This window comes from Centruroides sculpturatus, unplaced genomic scaffold (assembly GCF_000671375.1).
Source record: "Centruroides sculpturatus isolate CEXI.00-Female unplaced genomic scaffold, Cexi_2.0 scaffold1020, whole genome shotgun sequence".
Taxonomy (NCBI): Eukaryota; Metazoa; Arthropoda; class Arachnida; order Scorpiones; family Buthidae; genus Centruroides; species Centruroides sculpturatus.
Window position 1 is genome coordinate 128469 of NW_019385298.1, and position 22728 is coordinate 151196.

Genomic DNA, 22728 nt, shown 5'->3' on the forward strand with positions numbered 1-22728 from the left:
ATATATATATATATTAAAATATATATTAAAACATAAATACCATAATTTTGTTTATTAAGTTATTTAACAAAATGATCTACAAAGTACAGCATTATGATCAATGCCACAGCTTATTTTCAATACTTCTGCAGGAACAGATACTCTAAAAGGAAAGTACTGATCATTTCTATGACCAAGTCCAAGACATGCTCCTCGATTTTCTCCCCACATGTATAAATGTCCTTGATTTGTAACAGCAGCAAAATGATATAATCCACTAGATACACTTTTTACTTTGCTGTCAGGATTGAATTCATTTTTTCCAAAGAGTGCATCAGGTAAAAGAGTTGGAATATCAAGAAAAGATACTTGTGGTCCTTTTCCTAATAAACCACAACCCCATACATAAAGTTTTCCCTGTTCATTTACTATAGCACACATACTTTTACCAGCAGCTGCACAAATTACTTTGCCAATAGATGGAAGAGGTATATGTCTTGGTACATTTAAGAAATTTTCATCACATTTTGTCACTTTCAGCTGTCCAAATTCTGAATTTCCCCAACCAAATAGATCACCATTTTCAGAAATGGCCAACATAGTATTAGATGCTCCAGAAACATGAACAATTTTCTCTCCTTCAATATCACCTTTTAATTGTGTTGGAACACCTGTGTTTTGATAATGACCAAGACCTGTCTGTCCTTTATTTCCTAAACCACAACCAAATACTTCACCTTTGGAATTTAAAAATATTGTTTGATCTTCTCCACACACAGCACTAGTAATATTATCAACACCACGGACTTTATTTATCTGCTTCTTTCCAAAGTATATTTCATTCTCTACAATTGGATAACCACATTGTCCAAATTCATTGTTTCCAAGGGAAAATATACCTTCTTTGTCAGTCACAACTATAGTGTGAGCATGACCACAAGCAATATTGATAATTTTTGTTTTCGGTAATAATGGCAAATTGATTGGAACTGGTTGTATAATAAGAGAGAGTGGATGATCTTTTCTAACAACCTGGTAACCAATTTGTGTATAAGTATTTAGTCCAGTTCCAAACAGTTTCTCTTCTGTTAAGTTTGATTTTACTGCAAACACTGTGAATCCATGACCACAAGAAACGTCAAAAACTTTATAAATTTCTGCAAAAGTTAATTTTGTAGGTTTGTGGTTTACTAATTGTCTGTGACGACCTGGTGGTGGTCTTAGAAAAGTCGGAATACCCAAGCAACCAGAAACTGCGTGTCCCCATACATATACTCTTATAGCTCGTTTACTTTTAGATGTTGCATACTGAAAAACCGGAAGATCTTCTGGCTGTATTTTTCTTTTAGCGTAATGCCATTCACTTGTTTTAAATTCCCTTCTACAATAATCTTGAAATATGCCGAAACCTCGAAATTTTGTCCTTTTGCAATATTTATAATAAATAGTCCTAGATAAAACTCTCTGACTAGAATTCATGGATAATGAGATTTTTATAAAACTTAATAAACTAACTTTTATACGTCTAATTAGTTTTTGTTCTCTTCGGTTTTATTACTCACGTTTTAAACACATGTAAACCGCCATCTTAAGTCACGTGCCTTTGTTATTGCCAACATCAATAAAAAGTAATAACGCCAAAAATCCGACAATAAAAATTAAAATATTTTTCTTTATATGTTTGATAACAATAATTCAATAAATGTAATATACATAACTGTAAAAGTTTTAATAAAATTATGTAATTTTTGATGATAGGATTTTTTCCAATAACCACGTGACAATACACGTGTTATTGAGAAAACGGAGAAATATACAATCAAAGGTAAAGGCCCCCCATAAGTAGAGAAGTAAAGACATGTTTCATCTTCAAAAGTTTAACTATGTTTTGCGAAGTAATATATATAAAAATATAAGGAGCAATGCTAGTAAAATTAAAAGCATACGTTCCTGCAGTACGTATCCAATCAATGATAATGTATTTGGCTTGACGGATGACCAAAAACAAGTTAGTGTTTATCACTATACAGAAATAATCTTTAAAAATTTATAAACTGTATATACATACGATACAGTTAAAGAATTTTCAGTAAATTAGAAAAATCGATTCGGATTGTTAATTGAATTTCGTTTTTTTTAATAGATAAATACTTTGAATATTAAAAATAGTTTTTTTTAGATTAGAATTGTAAATTTAAAAAATTAGCTAAACTTGTACACTTTCTAAATAAATTTTTTACATATAAATTTTAAGATTGTATTGTATGTTAATTAAGTGCAAAAATAAAAATTTACATTTTTGTAATTTTATATGTAAAAAATAATTGAAATATTAATTTGATTATTTTAAAACTTGATTTACAAGTAAATTTATAATTTAAAATAAATAAGTACTGAGTGAGTGTATAAAATATTGCTTCTAATAACTTTTCATATTCATGTTGATTCTTGAAAATTTGGTTTGATCAGTAACATATTTAATAATCATTTTTTATTAAAGGTGATAAAAGATATAATTAAATCTATCAAAGTTATATATTATTTTTAGTAAAAATTATATAATGTATCCAGTGATCTTAAAGTTTGATCTATAGACTGTTGCAAGCTATAATTTTATGATTATTACAATATATATATATATATATATATATACAGTGCTTTTTTAAGGAAAAAAAAGGTGGTGGAACGCTTATCTCATTACTAAAAATATATTACATGCATCATACACAAGATTCGGCACACGAGCAAAAGTGTCTTAATAATTTTATTGCCAATCTTCTATGCTCAACAGAGTGATTCAACGTGGATCAATCATCAAATTTTCAAAAATTCTCTTAAAACTTTTAAAATATATCGAAAAAAGATGGTGGAATGCCGTTCCATTGTGTTCTATGACAAAAAAAATGCTGTGTACATATACAGTGCTTTTTTTGTGTATATATCACATGACAAGACAAAAACAATGATGTCATTAGTAGAAGTTACTATAGCGTGAACAAAAACAAGCTGACGGAACTAATTAGCACAGCTAAACTTAGCAGAAATTCTGCACTACTGAACACGGCTCAAGTAGTTCTTAGATTAATCTAATTATTTTCTAAAATGCAATTTTATGTGTTTAGTAAGAGGAAAGAACACTTTTACACATCACAGAACTTCTTTCTCACATTAAGTTGCTGGATAGACAAAATATTGTACACAAGGTAATATTTTCAGGATAAGTGAATGGGGAAATAGGTGGGTTTGGTTTATTTGACTCGGTTTAAATAGTTGACAGATTGAATAAATTTCAGAATCAGTGATGTATACAGTTTTTTCCTTTAAGTTGTTCTGTAACTAGAGAAAATTTAAATTTAGTTTTATTAATTAGCTTGAATCTAATAAATCATATGATGGGTATATAAATTATTAACAATATAGAATAGATTATAGTGATCAACTGAATATTTGTTCATATGATAATAGTATTTTATACATTAAAATTAAAACATTATTTATAAAAATTTTGACAATTTTATTATGTGTAATCATAAGCCAAACAACTACAGGATTACATCAGGCTTCTTTTCAGTGATTATTTTTAATTAATTTTAAATAATTTGTCACTAGAGGGAGGCATTTAGGTGAATAATTGCAGAAAAGTAGCCCAATGTAATCTGATAGTTGATTGGCTTATTACTGATATATCAGGTTTTGTATATGTATATGATGTTTGTACATGTGTAGTCATATTAGTCCATTCAAGTTTTTTTCTTTTTTACTATGTAACATATATAGCGTAAGCTACATGGAATGTCTGCTAGACTACAAGTAAGTTATAACTGTGTTAGGATGTCCCCCGAAGTGATACGCAGTCATGTCGTTCGAAAACTATGTCAAATGAGATGGGGCTACCGAATCAAGGACAGGTTCGGATAAAGAAGTTAGTCCAGAAAGAGAAGAGGAAGAAGACAAGTATAAGAATAGGTACTTTAAACATCAGAACATTGAATGGGAAGAGTAGAGAGTTGGTTGATCTTATGCAAAGAAGGAGAGTGAACATTTTGTGCCTACAAGAGACAAGATGGAAAGGAAATAAAGCTAAAGAACTTGGTGAAGGGTACAAGCTGTTTGTGAGTGGAGCAAATAAGGGAGGAAAGAATGGAGTTGATATCATAAAAGCAACCAAAGCTGAATTTATGGGCTAGAAGCAGCTGTAATAATAATAATAATAATTTAAGATAATTTATCTTAAATTATTATTATTACAGCTGCTTTTAGCCCATTAATTCGGCTTTGGTTGCTTTAATGTTTATCGTGTTAGCTGATATTTGTTTATATATGTTGATATAGTAATTGATAAAGTTTTAAAAGACAGAGTCTGTGAGGTTAAATGAAGGTGTGATAGAATTATGAGCATTAAATTGGACATTGGTGGAGTGTGGAGAAAGGAATGGAGAGGGAAAAAGACTAGTTGATCATGCTGTGGCATCTACAACATTTACTTCTCAAAGTAGATGTTAACATCTACTTTGAGAAGAAAGCGAACCAACTGGTTATATACATGAGTGGAGGTAGATCCAGCCAGATTGATTTTTTCTTGTGCTGTAGGAGACATTTGAGAGAAGTGAGAAACAGTAAGGTGTAAAATGGAGAAAGTGTTGCTGCACAACATAGAGTTCTTCTGGTGGATTGTGACTTTCTTATGGGCCATTGTAAGAATTGTGTTAGCCAGATTGAACAAATGATCAAATGGTGGAGATTGAAAGAGGAGGAATTAAGGAAAGAGTTTAAGGTAAAAGTGTTAAAAGAAATCCAGTTCCTAGATGATGTGCAAACATGGTGGTTGCTTAATAGTAATTGCATTTTGAAAGTTGGAGAAGAGGTTTTGGAAAAAACTTCAGGGAAGAGATTGCCAGAAGGAAAGGAAGTTTGGTGGTGGAATGCTGAAGTACAAGCTGCAGTTAAACAAAAGAAAGAGGCAAAGAAAAGGGGGAAGGCATTTGGCAAATAAAATGACTAAAAAGGCAGTGGCTATTGCAAAAGCAAAGGCTTTAGAAGAGGCTTATAAAGTTTTGAAATGAAAGGTGGTGAAAGGCAGTTCATGAGAATTGCCAAAGCAAGAGATAAGATTTTACCTCTATTAAACTGATTAAAGATGATAAAGGAGAAGTATTACAAGATTACGAAAGGGTCAAGAAAGATGGAAAGTATATTTTAGGAATTTATTGAATGAAGTAAGCCCCAGAACTTTATACGAGAGAGGAGAGGCAAATGAAGGAGTGGTGCAAGATATTAGCAGAGAAGAAGTGGGAAGTGTGCTTAGGAAAATGAAGATGGGGAAAGCAGTAGGCACTGATCAGATTCCAGTTGAGGTTTGGAGAGGTTTGGGTAAAGAGGGAATTGATATCCTCTGGGACCTTATGAAGAAACTCTGGCAGCAAGAGAAGATCCCAGCTGAATGGAGGAAGAACATTCTTGTGCCAATCTTTAAAGGTAAAGGGGATGTACAGAATTGCAGAAATTACAGAGATATAAAGATATTATCCCATACTATGAAAATTTGGAGAAAATTGTAGAAAGAAGGGATTAGGCAGGAATCTGAGATTGGAGAGGAACAGTTTGGCTTTTTGCTGGGAAGGAGTACGACTGATGCTATCTTTGCTCTAAAACAGCTGATGGAAAGACACAGGGAAATGCAGGAAGATTTGCACATGGTGTTCATAGATCTGGAAAAGGCATATGATAGAGTACCAAGGCAAGAGATATGGAGATGTTTGAGGGAAAAGAATGTTCCAGAAAAATATGTTGGGCTCATCAAGGAAATGTACGAGGGAGCAGAGATCCAAGTTAAGAGCAGTGTGGGCACTACAGAAGGGTTCTTTGTTAATGTTGGTTTGCATTAGAGAGTGGTCCTTAGCCCTTATTTATTTGATCTGATAATGGATGTGTTGGTGTGTTACATGAAGTGTGAGGCTCCATGGAGTATGCTGTTTGTGGGTGATATTGTGCTGTGTGAAGTTTTCCAAACCAAGGCTGAGAAGAAACTGGAAGATTGGAGGAAAGTTTTGGAAGAAAGAGGCATGAAGATTAGCAGAACTAAAACAGCTTATATGACTCTGAATGGTAGAGATGAGTGTAATATTAAAATCCAAAATGTGCCGTTCCATTTTGTTCAAAGTTTTAATATCTTGGGACATTTGTCAAGATGGGAGGAGGATTGAACTCAGAGGTGCAGCATAGAATTCAATGTGAATGGATGAACTGGAGGAAGCTGAGTGGTGTGTTTTGTGGCAAGAAAGTTAGCTGCAATCTGAAAGGAAAATTGTATAAATCAGTTGTTAGACCTGCAATGTTATATGGAGCTGAGATATGGGCAATAACAAGAGCCCAAGAAAGAAAGATGGAGGTGCCAGAGATGAGAATGTTGAGATGGATGTGTGGAGTGTCAAGGAAGGATAGAATAAGGAATGATTTTATCAGAGGTTTTGTTAAGGTGGTTTGGCCACCACATAGAGCAAAAAAGTGACAATTATGTTGAAAAGAAGATTGGAAAACTGGTAGTAAAGGGAAAGAGGAAAAGAGGAAGACCAAAGATGCATTGGAAAGATAAGGTGGAAGAAGATTTGAACCAGAAGGACTTAAGAGAAAAGAAGCCCTTGATAGAGAGAAATGGAAAAAACGTATTAGAGAAGGAAACGTTGACCCCATATAAACATGGGAAAAGGCAAAGATGAAGAACATATAATGTAAGCAATTATTTCAGTCAATGTTCTAAAACTAGCAAAACAAACTTTTGAAATCATTAATAGTTTTGTTGTCCTAATTTCAGCATTAAAGGTGTGATGATACTGTGAAAATAAATCACAAAAGGAAATAACTCAATAAACACATTAAAGTTTAAAATGGACATACAGTGGGTGATTGGTTAATGAACAGTTTGGACTGTGAACAAGTCGGATAGTGAACACTTTTGTGAAAGATTTTTATGTTCAGATAACAAGCACCTCATAGAACAAATACAAGAAGAAGCAACATAAAATAATAAATATCAATTGGTCTTCCCTGGTCTCCAGGTAACAATTCAAAACCTTTTGGAATGCAGAAGACATCGACATTGACGCTCAACCCGGTATATACTGATCGGATAGTATTCCTCCAAACTTTGAAACTGTTCCTTGTAATTCCAGACTTTTGTTTACCTTTCTGACAGAATTTTTTTATAGTCTTCATGAGACTGTCAGGCAGGCATTCATTAAGTTTTGCATCAGTTTTTACTTTTGAAAGGTGAGAGTATAATAGCCAAATAGAGAGTGGACAGATGTTTGATGTTGCTAGTCAGTATGGCTTGAACAAGTCTACAGTAAGCACAATCTTATCTAAGAAAGAGATAATCAAGAAGACTCAAATGAAAATCAGTGAACCTGGAACTGATCTGATAACAGAACCCTTGAATGAAAAACACCAAGAAACTAAGTGAGATATGTTTTCTTCTGAAGAAGAGGACCAATGCTGACATCTGCTATTAAAGTCTTTTGAAGAAGTAGGAGTATGTCAGAACAATGGTCTTAGAATGGCATCCAAACCAGATTGAGGTTAATAAGCTCATGGATCTGTACAACCACATTGCTATTAATTACTTCTGAAAAATCCTGAAGAAGAGAGAAAAACAATCGCCATTGTACAGATTTTTTAACACCTCACAAACAGAAAAAACATGCCTGTTAAAAATACAAGATTGTGTATATATGTATCTTGAACATATAAATGAACATAGTAAAAAAGTAAAATAATTTTTTATTTATTTTTTAGGTCTCCAGAACAAATTAATCAAATTCCCATAAAAATCTATGGTAGCCTAAATTCCATAGATTTCCGTTGTTGAACTGGAAAACCAAGGTGTAGCACATTAGATGTGCCAGCTCTAATATCTGCAGCCATGCTTCTGCGCACTTAGGGGCCTTCTTCTTCGTGAGAATGATGCGCTCCGGCACCGTCAGCGGATATTAGAGCTGGCACATCTAATGTGCTACACCTCGGTTTTCCAGTTCAACAATGCTACTTATTTACAAAGACGAGGTGTGCTCATGGGCAGCTCGTTTTCGGGAGACCTTTGCAAGCTAATGGTAAGACAGTTGGAGGAGAGAGTATTGCCCAAGTTCTTACCATACATCACTCTATACCAAAGATATGTGGACGACATCTTTATACTTTGGAAAACCACACCGAAGCTCAACGATTTTTTGTCGGGCATGAGCGACAATGCCTACAGCCTCACCCTCAGGTTAGATCAGGTTAGCAACTCGAGTGCACATTTTCTAGATGCTAACATATGTCTCAAAGGTGGTAAGATAGAAACGAGCATGTACCGTAAACTGGACCACTCCCACTTCTCATTCCTGCAAACTCCTCTGACCCCTTTGTCTACAAAATTGCGGCCTTCCATGCCCTTACCAGACGGGCCTTCACTCACCACACAAACGATCACGACACCCGGTTAGAGCTCCGACACAGAAAAAATCGCCATTGAGCATGGCTATAGAAAAGGCGTGGTTCGCGGTTTAGCCCGGGCCTATGCCCATCGTCCCTCACGTCCCAGTGATAGCCCCCTTCCTTCGCTGGACGACAACCACCAACCTGATAAGAACGTTAGGCACATGGTTGTCCGGTTCAACTATCATTTAGACCCCTTATACAGGGAGATTGCTTGCCGCAACCACACAAAGATTGCGTACATGAGAACCAGCACTATTTATGACCTGCTGCACAACACCAAGGACGTGATAGATCTCAGCAGGGCCCCAGGGGTATACTCCATCCCCCATCAGGGACGATAGATTCCATAGAGACTTGGTTTACATTGGCTCCACCATCCGCTCAACACAAAAACGGTTATGTGAACATCAAGCGGATATTAAAAATAACAGGCACACCACTGCCTTGTCGACCAACATTACAGACCCTGAAATAAGGGCGGACTTCCGTAACACCAGACTAATCAGACAAGCGTTCTGAAAGATCACATCTGTCACCTGGAGGCCTGGGAGATATATAAAGCTAACAGTGGGGAGCACCTGCATCAACTTCAAAGATGGCGAAACGATCGCGCAGGCGTGGCAGTATTTGTTTCGAGGAATTCGAACTGGGACAGGCGGAGGGGTGAAACCCGACACGCACAACTATTTACATCTCATGTGTCATCGTTACGATGGTCAGGAGGAAACACAGTCAGTCACCACCTGAAGCAGACCTCGGTGGAGGTCAAAAGCGTTTGTGGAGTTTGTTATGGACATAACACTTGTAAAAAAAGATTTTGTGGATTGTTATTTATCAATGCAGTGTTAAGTTGTTGGAAGCCGTTTTTGTGTTAAAGAATTATTAATATACTTAAAATTAAATTTTAAATAAATATTTCAAAGCAAAAAAAAACAATGCAATTCAATGTGTTCATCTCGCAACTGCTCCTAATTTTTGAGGTGCAGATTGCTTATTTCACACATTGAACTATGATTTTTATTATTCATCAGTGTTTTTTATGCTAATGAATATGAATAACAAATTAATTGTTTCTAACAATCAAAATATTTTTAACTTGAACATAACCTCATTTTATTTTAAATTTTATGTTTGAATTTTCACTGCCCTATAAGAGTTTGACAGTCAGACGTCAAAATACCATTTACAAAAACAATTTGCATTACTTACCTCCAAACAAACTTACAAACTACTATTATTTTTTTTTACTGTTTATGTTGCTTGAACTCCTAGTTTCTTTCAAACACTTTCAAACTATTATTTAACTTTTAAAATGTAAATTAATTCAACTTGACAGTTGAACAAGACAGACATTGGCCGCCCTAAATGGCACGTTACCAACTTAACTCTGTATGAAGATTGTGGGCGGTTCCGATATTCACAAAGTGAATGTTACAGAATAATTAACAAACCGATTTTAAGTTTTAATATTAAAGAATAAAGAATAATAAGTAAAACATTGATATTCCTGGTGAAATTACTAGTAAAACTGGAGACTGGATAAATATTGCCAGAACTGGAATCTTCAGGTGAAAATGACACTGTTGGTAACCCTAACTATATTTATAAAAAATAATGTTTCTACTAATAATAAATGAAAACAAATAAAACGGCAAGGCCATATTTGGGACAAGACTATGTCTCAGAGACTCACTACTTAGCAGAATCACTTTGACGATCAAGGCTGGCTCTCGTTCTCATTCTCCAATCTTCTTTGATATTGCTGCTTTTGGGTGTGATCATTCAAACTTTGCTGGCCACGACCACAAGGTCATCCACAGTTCATTTTCGATGAAATTAACCTATCCAATTTTGAAATTTCTCTCCATCATGTGTCGCTCCGGGTTGAATTTTTGTCCATGTGTAACGAAAATTTCCTGTTTTTGAAAAAATAATCCTGGTTATTGTATCATCCAAAAATATTTTTTTTATTTTGCACAAAAATATTTTGCACTATATACAGTTGAACCCAATTATAATGTCATCAGATGTAACAACAACCCTAATATAACTTCAAATTTTTATCGATCTCACGATTTTACTATACTAGATAATGTTAAAAAACCTACTTGTAACAACATAAAACCCTGTTTTTATGTCATATTTGAAGCACTCCCAAATTTACAAAATTAGATTACAAATTTTATTTAACAAAGAAAATACTATGTGTTCAGTCCTAGGGTCAGAGTCCACTTTCTAGAATGACTGTGGGTGGTACTCTTACCACCTGACTTCAGTTTGCCTGTTTGTAGAGAGAGTCGCCATTTTGTATTTTATTTTGGCTTAGTTCTTGGCCCCCTGAGTACCTACAAGTCTGGTTTTTTTTATGCATGCATGATTTGGGCACCTAATACTCTGTGCCAAATTGCAACTCCTGACATGTACTTTTTCATTACTCTAAGCTTGTAACACAGTAGGCAGAATGATTTTATAAACAAGACATAGTCTTATCAATTATAATAAATACTTTGATTAAACAGCAAATATTTTCACTTAGTTTAATATTTTCATTGCGTTCAAATTGACAATTCAAATTCAAAAATATATTCATTTGTTAGCAACAAACAAAAGAGAAACATGGAAGGATTCAACAAGAAAGAAAAATAGATTTTCATGCAGAAAAGCCCATTCATCTTCACAAGATCAAGAAGATAAAATTAAATATTTTCACCCAAACAATTGCCATATTATATCAGACTATATTAATGTTACTGTTAATAATTAAATGTTAATATGATAAAAACACACTTTTAACAATCCAGCAAATAAAATTTACTAAAATAAAAATGTTTTCGATCATTTTTAACTGATCTTCCTCAGTTACCATAAAATAGAATGTAAAATTTAAATATAAAGGAAAACGAGAATTCTGAAATAAATAAATAAATAAATAATTGAAAATGTAGTTGCAGACAATAAAATAAACAACAACATAAATAAAATAAATAACAAATAAATGTTTCTTAATAAAAATAAAAATGTCTCTTAATAAAATTAATTTTCATAAAAAGATCACCATGTGGTAGCCAATGTGTCTGCGTCCCTATGGTTGATGCAGTCAGTTCAGCCAGTGCGCTTTAAAAATCTCTAATCTTTCAAGATATTTCATTGTGTGTATATTTGTTGTTGGTTTGATAATTGATGCTTGCTCCCATAGGGATGCAAACACATTGGCTACCACATGGCGATCTTTTTATGAAGATTAATTTTATTAAGAGACATTTTTATTTTTATTAAGAAACATTTATTTGTTATTTATTTTATTGTCTGCAACTACATTTTCATTTATTTGTTTATTTATTTCGAAATTTTCATTTATATTTAAATTTAATGTTCTATTTTCACATTCTATTTCATGGTAACTGAGGAAGATAGGTTAAAAATGACTGAAAGCGTTTTCATTTTAGTAAATTTTATTTTCTGGATTGTTAAAGGTGTGTTTTTTATCGTATTTATTTATTTATCCAGTACGCACAATACATGAGAACAAAATTAATACATCTTCAGCACTTTTGGAATGCGAAGAGTACAAGGGACTTTTGACACATGCTTTGTGTATATTTACAATAATTTATATAGTATAAAATTAATTTAAAAACAGGATTGAAGGCATTTTCAATTTCAAAATTATAGTTAAAACTCAAATTATACATCTATAAACATATCAAAGCCCAATAGTTTTAATAATACCAGTAAGTTAAACAATTGCTGTATTGAATCAGACTACTTTACCTTTATAATTAATAATTGAATTTTAAGTAATAAGAAATGGTACCTACCTCTAGTACCAAATTAATTACAAGGAGACCCTATGGCTTTGGGGAAACAGATTTTCATGATCTTTGGTGTTGAGGTAATATACCATGTGAGTGTACTACCTGTAAAATACTAAAGTGCAATACTCAAATATAATCAAGAAAAATGAACTTAAAGTTTTTTAGCAGTTTATATATAAGTTNCTGAATCATTGTCTCGCTGCACCAGAAGTGACACAAAGTGCAACTCACGAAACCTATGACACAAAGCATGCCATTTTCAAACTCTCACAAATTATTTTCAAAATTTTGCATTAAAATCTCGCAACCCCAAGATTTCACTAAACGACCCCAAATGGGATCATGACATATAGTTTAAGAAGCCCTGCTCTATACAGACCTCCATCCAACCTTTGCAGGAGTTGCAAGTTTAACTCTCATTTCAGACAAATTCGTTTCTTTCATAATCTTCTAAATTAATTATTAAAATATAAATTATAATTATTAAATTTATCAAGAGATGGTACCTAATGTCTACAGTGAGTGATCGATTAAAGAACATAATTTGTTTTAAGATCATGTTCACTACCCGAATTGTTTATTAACCAATTATTGATTTACCATAGATTTTCAGGAGAATTTGATTAATTCATTCTGGAGACCCCAAAAAATAAACAGGTAAAACGACAAGGCCATTTTTGAGATGAGACTATGTCTCAGAGACTCAGGGCTCAACTGCACACTGTTTTCTAAGGAAAAGAGAAAAATGAGCACTAACCAGTGAGGAAAAGCCGACATCAGTACTCATGGTCCTGTCATCGATAGTCATGGTCCTGGCGTAGATTACAGTGGGCTTTGTTGCCGCCATGGTTATGACGGGTTGCATTGTTGTGGGCCTGTTCTTGGTTACAGTAAGTGGAAATATATTTATACCAAAATTGTCCTGATGTTGCTCTTGTTATTTTACAGGATGAGGAAATGACAAGAGCAAGAGAATACATGCGTAACGTGTGTCACATGTTTGTCAAAATTCGATTTCACAACGTTTGCATTTTGAACTTCCCAATGCATGCGTTTGTCAAAATTCGATTTTGCAACATTTGCGTTTCGAAATTCCCAACGAGCAATGCATGCTCAAATCTCTCACTAGCACCTGTTTGTACAAACAGTTTTGCTATTTGTATTTTATTTTGACTTGGTTCTTGGTCCCCTGAATACCTACATGTCTGGTTTATTTTATATGCACATGATTTGGGCACCAAATACTCTGTGCCAAATTGCAACTCCTAACATGTACTCCTTCATACCTCTAAGGTGTCCAGCCATTGACAGCAGTATGATTTTACAGACAAGACATAGTCTTGTCAATAAATAATTATATACTTTCTTACTATGTTTATTTATATGTAATAATGATAATACATACGTACACAGTTTTGTATTTTTATCAGTCATACTTTTTTCCATTTGTGGGGCGTTAAAGAATCTCTGTCCGATGTTGATTGCTTCTCTGTCTTCTTTAGGATTTTTCGGAAGTAATTAATAACATTGTCATTGTAGAGATCTATGAGTGTATTAACCTCAACCTGGTTTGGATGCCATTCTAAGACCATTATTCTGACATCTTTCCATTTCTTCAAAAGATCTTTAATTAATAGCAGATGTTGGCATTGGTCCTCTTTCATCTTCCTTTTTTTCAGAAGAAAATACATCTAGCTGAATTTCTTGGTGTTCTAGTATATAATGACACTTCACGCGAACGAAGTTATTATATGATTATAACACTTACAATCATATAATTTCTTTAATCATAATCATATAATTTCTTGATGTTCTTCATTCAAGAGTCCTTAGAATTCTTCCATCGTCAGATTCGTTTCAGGTTCCATTATGAGTTCTTCAATGTCATCTTCATTTGCCTCCAATTTTAGATCTCTAGCAGTTGTCACAATTTTATCCATAATTTCAGGGACATCATCTCCTTCTCCATGACAGCTTTTATCAAGCAGAATTCAACTGTTGTTTAGTGATTTTGATCTTCTGAATGAGCTGGATAGCTTCAAGAATATCAAACTTTACTTTCCAAAACATATTTGATGTCATTGTTGAGGAAAACTGTCATGTTAATAATAATAATAATAATAATAATAATAATAAATACAGTCACTGCGAGAGTTTTTCTACAAGAAACAAGAAACATCACAGTTACATAAAGCAGTAACTCTAGCAGACTCAAATAACACACCATTAAACTTACACTCACAACATACAGACATGACACAACATATAAAAAGCATAGACAACATTAAGCAATCATGGGCTCAAAAGGCTCTCCATGGCAGGCATCCTTACGACCTGGCCCAGGATTTTGTTGACAAAACTGCGTCAAACAGCTGGTTAGATCGGGGATGCCTCTTTGGGGAGACGGAAGGATTCATGATTGCCATACAGGATCAGGTCATAAATACTAAAAACTACAGAAAACACATACTCAAAGATACAACACTCACAAATGACACATGCAGAAAATGTCACATCATGCCAGAAACTATACAACACATCACTTCTGGTTGCAAGCTCTTGGCACAGACAGATTACTTACATAGACACAATCAAGTAGCAAATATAATACACCAAGAGCTTGCAAAGAAACACAAATTGGCAGACATCCACGAACCATACTACAAGTATATTCCACAGACAGTATTGGAAAATAACACGCACAAAATGTATTACGACAGAGCCATAATCACAGATAAAACAATTTACCACAACAGACCAGACATCACACTCATTGACAAACACAATAAAATCACATACATTATAGACATAGCCATTCCAAACACTCACAATGTACAAAACACATGCACTGAAAAAATTAGCAAGTACACAGAACTCGCCCAGGAAATAAGGCATCTGTGGAGGATGGATAGGGTGCTTATTGTACTGTACCTGTCATTCTCTCCTGTACAGGTGTGATACCACACACACTACACAAAAGCCTGGGAACATTACAATTGAGTAGAAATACATACATTACACTACAGAAGGCCACTATATTGAATACATGTCATATTGTTAGGAAATTCCTTAATACAGACACTGACACTTAAACACACATTTAATTTTAGTTTTGTTTTGGTTGCTATACCTTGACTCTGGTCCGGCATAGTACACAGCCACCGGTGTGTACCGAGTATAACCCACTAAACCCAACACATAATAATAATAGTTTATTTGACATATAATTCAATACAATATCAAAGGGGGAAAAAACAAAACAATAAATTCGCTTAACTCAAACCATCTAATTTCTTTAACATCTTGTTAAATTTTAACAAATTTACGAAATCTGAGTTAAAACCACCATGCAACATTCTTAAGTATTCCCCGTACATATCATTTCCATAATTGCTAAACATATGGAAGCACCAATCACTGTAACTATAAACCTGGTTGCAAATTTTACACACCAAAGAAGCACTTCTTGACTTATAACAGTTTAACCGCAGTTTCGCAATCTGTTTTTTCATCGCAATTGAGATTCCAGCATCCCTTAAATATCCTGCCATGCCAAAATCAGGTTTAACCAGGCGATAATATTGTAGCAACCCAGAACTATTCAGCTTCTACTCTCACATAAACAAAAATTAATTTAATATTTTTCCAATGTACTTCAAACAACCAATCTTCAACGGGACGCACCACCACCTCCTTCAATTCTTTATCAATCATCAATACCATCCTACCTCTTTTTCGCTCTTTATCAAATATACTAGTAGCGTTAATCTTATAAAATTCTTATGCATTACTTACATCTGTCGGTAGCTTTCTTGAATCTAATTCACCCAACCAGATTTTCATCCAACAAGTGATATGAAACTTTCTCACAATACTCCAATATTCCATTTCATATTCCTTCTTCCATCCATTCATATTCCAACTGAGGATTTTTAATGAATCATGCTTACTCCTAAAAAAGAATCACTGACACAACTATCCTCTTCTTTATCCTTGACAGTCTTGCGAGTGTTTCCACCTATCACCAATTTATCACCCCTGAAATAAGCGATTTTCCCCTCCTTTCTAGCCTGTCTTAAATTATCCATCTGTTGTTTTCTCTTCTCTCTACATTCAACGGACAGGTCCTCCCTTATGCACACTGCCTTCCTCCAGTCAGTAACATCCAATTTGTTACACTTACTCTTCCAGCTGCTCAATATATCTCTTTTCACCTGCATGGAAACATAGGTAACCAAAACCATCATATTATTTCTGGTATTTTTAGTAAGTCTAACACAGTCAACAAAGACATTCGATAAACCAACAACATCCCGAATTAACTTCGATACTGTATCAAAAGGATTTTCCCTATCACTCAACTCCACATTAAACAGTACCAAATTTCTTTTCCTTAGATTGCTTTCAAGTGTGTTAACTCTTTTGGTTAGAGTAGTGACAACTTGCATATTATTACGATCATCTCTGCAGTCATACATGGATTCTAATTTATTGATTCTCTCTGACAGTATATTAATCTTATCGTTCATTTGCACAAAATTGTCTTTTACTAAATGTAATTCCGTCTCTATTTTTAATTCTATAGCATCCTTCATTTCACTGAACATACCTCTTATCTCTTCTAAGAATAATTCTTGATCCAAATTCTTTCTAGAGTCTCTCACTTTAACAGCACTTCCTGTGGAACAGGACCGCAAACGTTTACCTGGTGGTGTTCTTAATATCTTTGCACTCTTCTCGAAAGCTGCTTCCTTTTCTTTGGCACTATCCTGATCCATACACTCTTTAATTTTAACAAATTTATCCATAATAAAAGCAATCACAAAAGCTTAGCCGCAACAGGTACAACTTCACTTCAAAACATGTCAACAGCCTCAGTGACTATAGCGCCCCCCAACTGTCATGTTTCAAAATCGATGAAACAGTGCATGAATGTACAATTTCTTGAAACCCAGAATAACCTTCTGATTCGTTGGCTGAATCAATGAAGTGAGATTCAGAGGCAGAAACTGAACTGTCAGTTAGGGAAAGTCTTCCAGCAAATTATCTTCAAGGTTTTTTGGGTGTCCTGGTTCATTGTCCAATAGGAATAGTGCTTTCTATGGCAATTCATTGGACTGAAGGTAATTTTTGATGCTTGGAGCACAAACTTCAAACAGCCATTCTTTGAAAAAGCCTGTGTGACCCATGCCCTTTTATTTGATCTCCACATCATTGGCAATCTTTCTTTAATTATGGAACTTTTTTAATATTCTAGGGTTCTCAGAGTGAGAGATAAGATTTGAGATAAGCTTCATATCACCACTAGCATTAGCTCCCAAAAATAATGTCAATTAGTTTTTCATGGGTTTATGCCCAAGAATATTTTTCTCACCTTTTGTATTGTAGGTATGGTTCAGCATGCACTTCAAAAATTTATTTCTCCAGCTTTCTCTTGAATGATAGTCATACTGATTACATCTCTCTTCATTTTCCTTTCTTTTATCTAAACTGAAAGCAATCTCTCCATTTTTTCATGGATGGCACATCTTTGTTTCTCAGATATGATTTTCATTAATTTTTTAGTTGCTTGAGACTTCTTGATTATAACTTTCTTAGGTAAGATTGTGCCTACTGTAGACTTGTTTAAGTCATACTACCTAGCAACATCAGACATGTTCTGCCTACTCTCTACCTTGGCTATTATCTCTTGCTTGTTTCTACAGTGAGCATTGTTCTTGACACTACACTTTTTTTAGGCTCCATAATATTATCAATTTCTTTTTTAAATAAAAAGTTTATAAAAGCACTTACAAAATTCAGAGAACAGAAATCAATTAGTGCACAAAAAATTATGTAAATGTGAGGCTGGACAGAATTTGAAATTTGGTGTTAAACATTAATAAATATCTGATGGGACAGTTAAACCCTCCCCTTTTGAAAATAAAAACCGATGCAAAATTTAATAAGTGCCTGACAGTCTCGTGAAGACTATAAAAAATTATTTCTGTCAGAAAGTTAAACAAAAGGCTGGAATTACAAGGGAGAGTTTCAAAGTTTAGAGGAATAATATTTGATCTGTATCATGTTGAGCATTGATGTTGATGTTTCCTGTGCTTCAAAAGATTTCGAACTGTCACCTGGAGATAAGGGAACACCAGTCTGTATTCGTTTTTTTCGTCACTTCTTATTGTGTTTGTTCTGTGAGGTGTTCGTTATTTGAACATGTGTTTGTTGTCCGAACATAAAAATCTTTCGCAAAAGTGTTTGTTGTCTGATTTGTTTGCAGTTCAAACTGTTTGTTAACCAATCACACACTGTATTTGATATTATCAGAAATAGCAAGTTCAAAAGCATATAACCTAAGTTAAAAAACAGTATGAAAATTTCACTTATGATCTGAATTTTGGTTAATTACTAAGAAAATAAAGTAATTAAAATTTAGTAATTCAAACAAACTTGTGTATTATTAAATAGGCTATAATAAGGATAATGCAAGTCAGCTGAGAGCCGTAGAAAGCCATGGACATTAAAGCCATCCCCAGTTGGAACCACGAGTGACCAGTATGGTTATATCTAAATTAGTTTAATAGCTATTTGCTTTAGAAGTGAAGATCAGATGTGAGTTTGAGTAATGTAACTGACAATGCACCTAAACAATAATCAGGAATTGCAGGTTTAAGTCCTGCTTTAGGACAATTTCTTGTAGAATATTCTAAATTTGAAAGTTAAATTTAGAATATTCTGCATCAAACTAAATTAAAAGTTAAATATTTTGTTAGATGACAGACTGACTGTTTACCTATAGCCAAATTGCTTTACATTTAATCATTAGATTAGTTTTGTTATAGTCTGATTAATAATCCAGCAGTTTGTTTGACATTAATAATCAAATTAGGTTGATGTATGTGTTGTTATAAAATTTAGTATTTATTACTTAAAAAACTATGATATTATTTAACTTTTTTATTATAAACATTAAATTGCAGTTGAGACAATCAGTGTTTCAGTTTGTTCAGAAAGAACTTGGGCCACATGCACAGGATATTGACAAAAACAATGTTTTTTCAGATTTTAAGGTAAGTTGTTGTATATTTATATTTTGATACAGGCATACTTCATATAGTATTAATTACTCTATACACTTTGTAGTAAGTTAAATAAATGATTATGATGAAATTGATTTCTTATCCATAATTAATATTATTAGGACAATTTGAATTTTATGCTATTTAATATATCTAATTCATTAAGGATTCTTTGTGTTATCATTTAAAATTTATATAGTTATAAGATTTTATAAAAATATTTCTGAATTAGTATTTTTTTTAATAGTAAATGATTCCATAGATAACATCACAAGATCAAAATGCTAGTAAATAACATCACTAGACCCAATATACTATAAAGCTAGACTCCAACCAATGCCGAATTCCATTAGGATAGAATCTAGCCCGATAGAATTTGGCATTGGTTGGAGTCTAGCAAAATGCTAGTAGTCATTAAAGAAGTCATTTTATTAAAAAAATTATGTTGGCTATACTAGGATTATCTAATAAGTCAATAAATTTAGTTTAATGGTGTTAATGTTTGAAAAGTTTAAACTTTCTTTTTACAGACTCAAGTTTGATATGCTAGGCAAAGGTAAAATAATAACTGAACAACAAACTTTTTACAATTATAAAACAAATTAACAAAATTATAAAAATTATGTATAGGATAATACGAGGGCTATTAAATAAGGTCCGTTTTTTAATAAGAAGAAAAATACTGTAAATATCATTAAAATATATTTTTTCCCATATTCTACATACTTTTATCCACTTTTTTACATAATTTTCATTTTTGTTCAAACATTTGTCATACCACTCAAAAATTTTTAAATTTCAACTTCAAAGAAATCTGCCACCTGCTGCCAGAAGACATTAGGCCACTCTGCTTGTCTTGTATGGCATGGTGGAGTTTTCTCAAGGTCACAATAAGCATCAGGATTGATTGTTGTGCCTCTTGGCATAAAATCCACTAACAAAGTTCCTTTCCTGTCCCAAAAGACAGTTACCATGATCTTTTGTGCTGCAATTGAATAACAGATCATATATCTTACAGTTGGTGGGCAACTCAATTTTCTTAAACATTATAAACTTTTACAGTTCAGTACACAGACAGATGATATGGCTGCAAATGGCATCTAAACATGCGCAAAGCATGCTGAAAGCAGATGCTCATGCACACTGCTGCAATCGTGTGTCATTCGCACTCTCATTCACAAATGGACCTTATTTAAAAAATAGCCCTCATATAATTTATAATGGAGAACAGCCTCCTATGTATAAATGCATTAACATATGATTATATTTATATTAAACCATTATATATAATTGTAAGATTTCCCTGCAATGATAGTGTTAATTCTGACACCACTATGAGATGTCAGAATTAACACCATCATTGCAGATGAGGGTTACCAGGTGACATCCAGGCACCACTGTGTGATTCTACTACAGTCTTTTCTTTTGACACCAAGAAAGTTTGACATCTACTACACGAGGTTTTGAGCATATTTTTGGATGGCAATACATGGTCTCGTATATACACTAGGGGTAAGAGGATGGAGTAGGAAAGGACAAGATTTAGTTGGAATCAATTCACTCAACACAATTTACTACACTTAAACATTTATTAGACAACATGTACACAGTGTATTTGTGTTTTGTGGACACAGAGATTACAAATTTTTGGTACCTCACAAATTGGAACTAGAATCCCTTTTGAGGATCTTTGGAATGTAGTTTTTCAGAAGCACTAAGTAGAAGGATGATGAGGAATCTGAGGGCACAGAACACTAATCCAAAAAGGCATACAAACACACTAAACTGAACAATTGAAAGAACAGATGATGACTGACTGGAATTGGTCATTCCTCATCATATTCAAAGCAGCAGAAATCTTAGAGGTGACCAAGAGTTGTGAGAAAGGTGTCACTATCAATCCTGAGAAAGCATAAGTTGACACTCTCTCAGGTCAGAAAGTTGACATATATTAGCTTTTGGTAAGGTCATCCTTGCATTGTTCTTTTTTTACTTGTTTGATTCTCACATAATTATCCAATAATCTTGTAGGTAAAAACATGAATGGTTAATAGGGTTTTATTTTGTTAGGATTTCCTTGCAAAAACTTGCTTTTGGTTGCAAACTTGTTTTAATAAAGTTACATCCCTCCAGTATGGTGGGTATTCATCTTTGATTACATATTTGGCAAGCTCCATATTTGTCTTAGCTATATTAATAGACTTTTGATGTTTTAGCATACAAATCTTTAATTGTTTAGATGTTGCTCCTACTATATACTGTAGCAGGGAATTGTGAAAGATGTAAGGTTGTTACAGCATATACACTAGATCATTGTAATAATAACAGGAATGTTCTATCCATACTAATAACTTTCTCAAACTTAGTTGAGAGGCAATTGAGAAAGTGTATTCTTGTAGGTTTGTTTAAAAAACAAGTTTAATAGTTAAATTATTTATAAAAGGGATTGATGATGATCAAAATCTTTAACATATGAAAAAGTTGGTTTGAAGAAGGATCAGAAATTGAGGTGTATAAAATCCTCCCTTTAAAGATAAACAAAACAGATCAAAATAAATAGAAGAACATATGGGACATTAAATGAGAAATAAAAAAAAACATGAAGGAATATTAAAAATGGAGAAATGATTACTGCCTTGGCATAGCAGCTAGTTTTGAACAAAATAATAGTGGCTAAATGGGAGGAGACTGATGATATGTTACTAAACTCAAAACTGTTCTTTTAATAACAGCAGAGGTGTTCATCATTGCCACAAATGTTGATCTGACTGTGAATAGAAAATATGAAAAGAATGACTTATACCTCTGGCTATGGCTACTGATGTCATTGGAACAAATGAAAACAATTTGAGAATATTGTGACAGAAATATTAAAATAACTTTGATTTGAGGTTAATGAAAAGCTTTTTTAAACAGATTTTTATTTCAGTGTTGAAAAAACTCACAACTCACCACACTTATATATCAAACACGTACACTGAACCAATATAATGTGTGGTACGAACGACGAAACAAAAAAACAAACGTTTTCGAACCTCTTCTAGGTTCTTCCTCAGGTTCCTTTAGCTTTTTAGCTCGTAAATTCGATATTTCAAATAACTTCGTTCTTGCGATCGAACAGTTCTTTTTTAAAAGATGTGTCGCGCATGCCGTTCAAACTAACGACTGCCGTCAACGAAAGACATTAACGAATGTTGTTTAAATAATTTCTTTCTTAAGATCGAACATTTCTTTTAAATTATCCGTCACGCATGCGTGACATGTCCGCTTGCTCGGAAATAACGAGCAGTTAAAGCGTGTTATGTATCAACTCTTGCCAGGCCATCGACAAGATCATCTCCTCTTTAAAATTTATGCACGTGGTTTCGATAGAGGATTTAAAGATGTGCATC

At 33.5% G+C, this 22728-nt stretch overlaps 2 protein-coding genes across 2 annotated transcripts in view; one reads left to right on the forward strand and one right to left on the reverse strand.

The window, feature by feature from the left end:
- LOC111637328 overlaps positions 1-1570 on the reverse strand; it is a 24073-nt gene extending 22503 nt beyond the window's left edge. Inside the window, exon 1 of the mRNA XM_023382806.1 lies at positions 67-1570. Coding sequence (XP_023238574.1) covers positions 67-1458 — 1392 coding nt within the window. The 5' untranslated portion in view covers positions 1459-1570. The remainder of the gene's footprint in view (positions 1-66) is intronic.
- Positions 1571-1762: 192 nt separating this feature from the next.
- LOC111637332 (isovaleryl-CoA dehydrogenase, mitochondrial-like) overlaps positions 1763-22728 on the forward strand; it is a 61223-nt gene continuing 40257 nt past the window's right edge. Inside the window, exons 1-2 of the mRNA XM_023382812.1 lie at positions 1763-1987; positions 19238-19327. Of these exons, the coding sequence (XP_023238580.1) occupies positions 1838-1987; positions 19238-19327 (240 nt within the window). The 5' untranslated portion in view covers positions 1763-1837. The remainder of the gene's footprint in view (positions 1988-19237; positions 19328-22728) is intronic.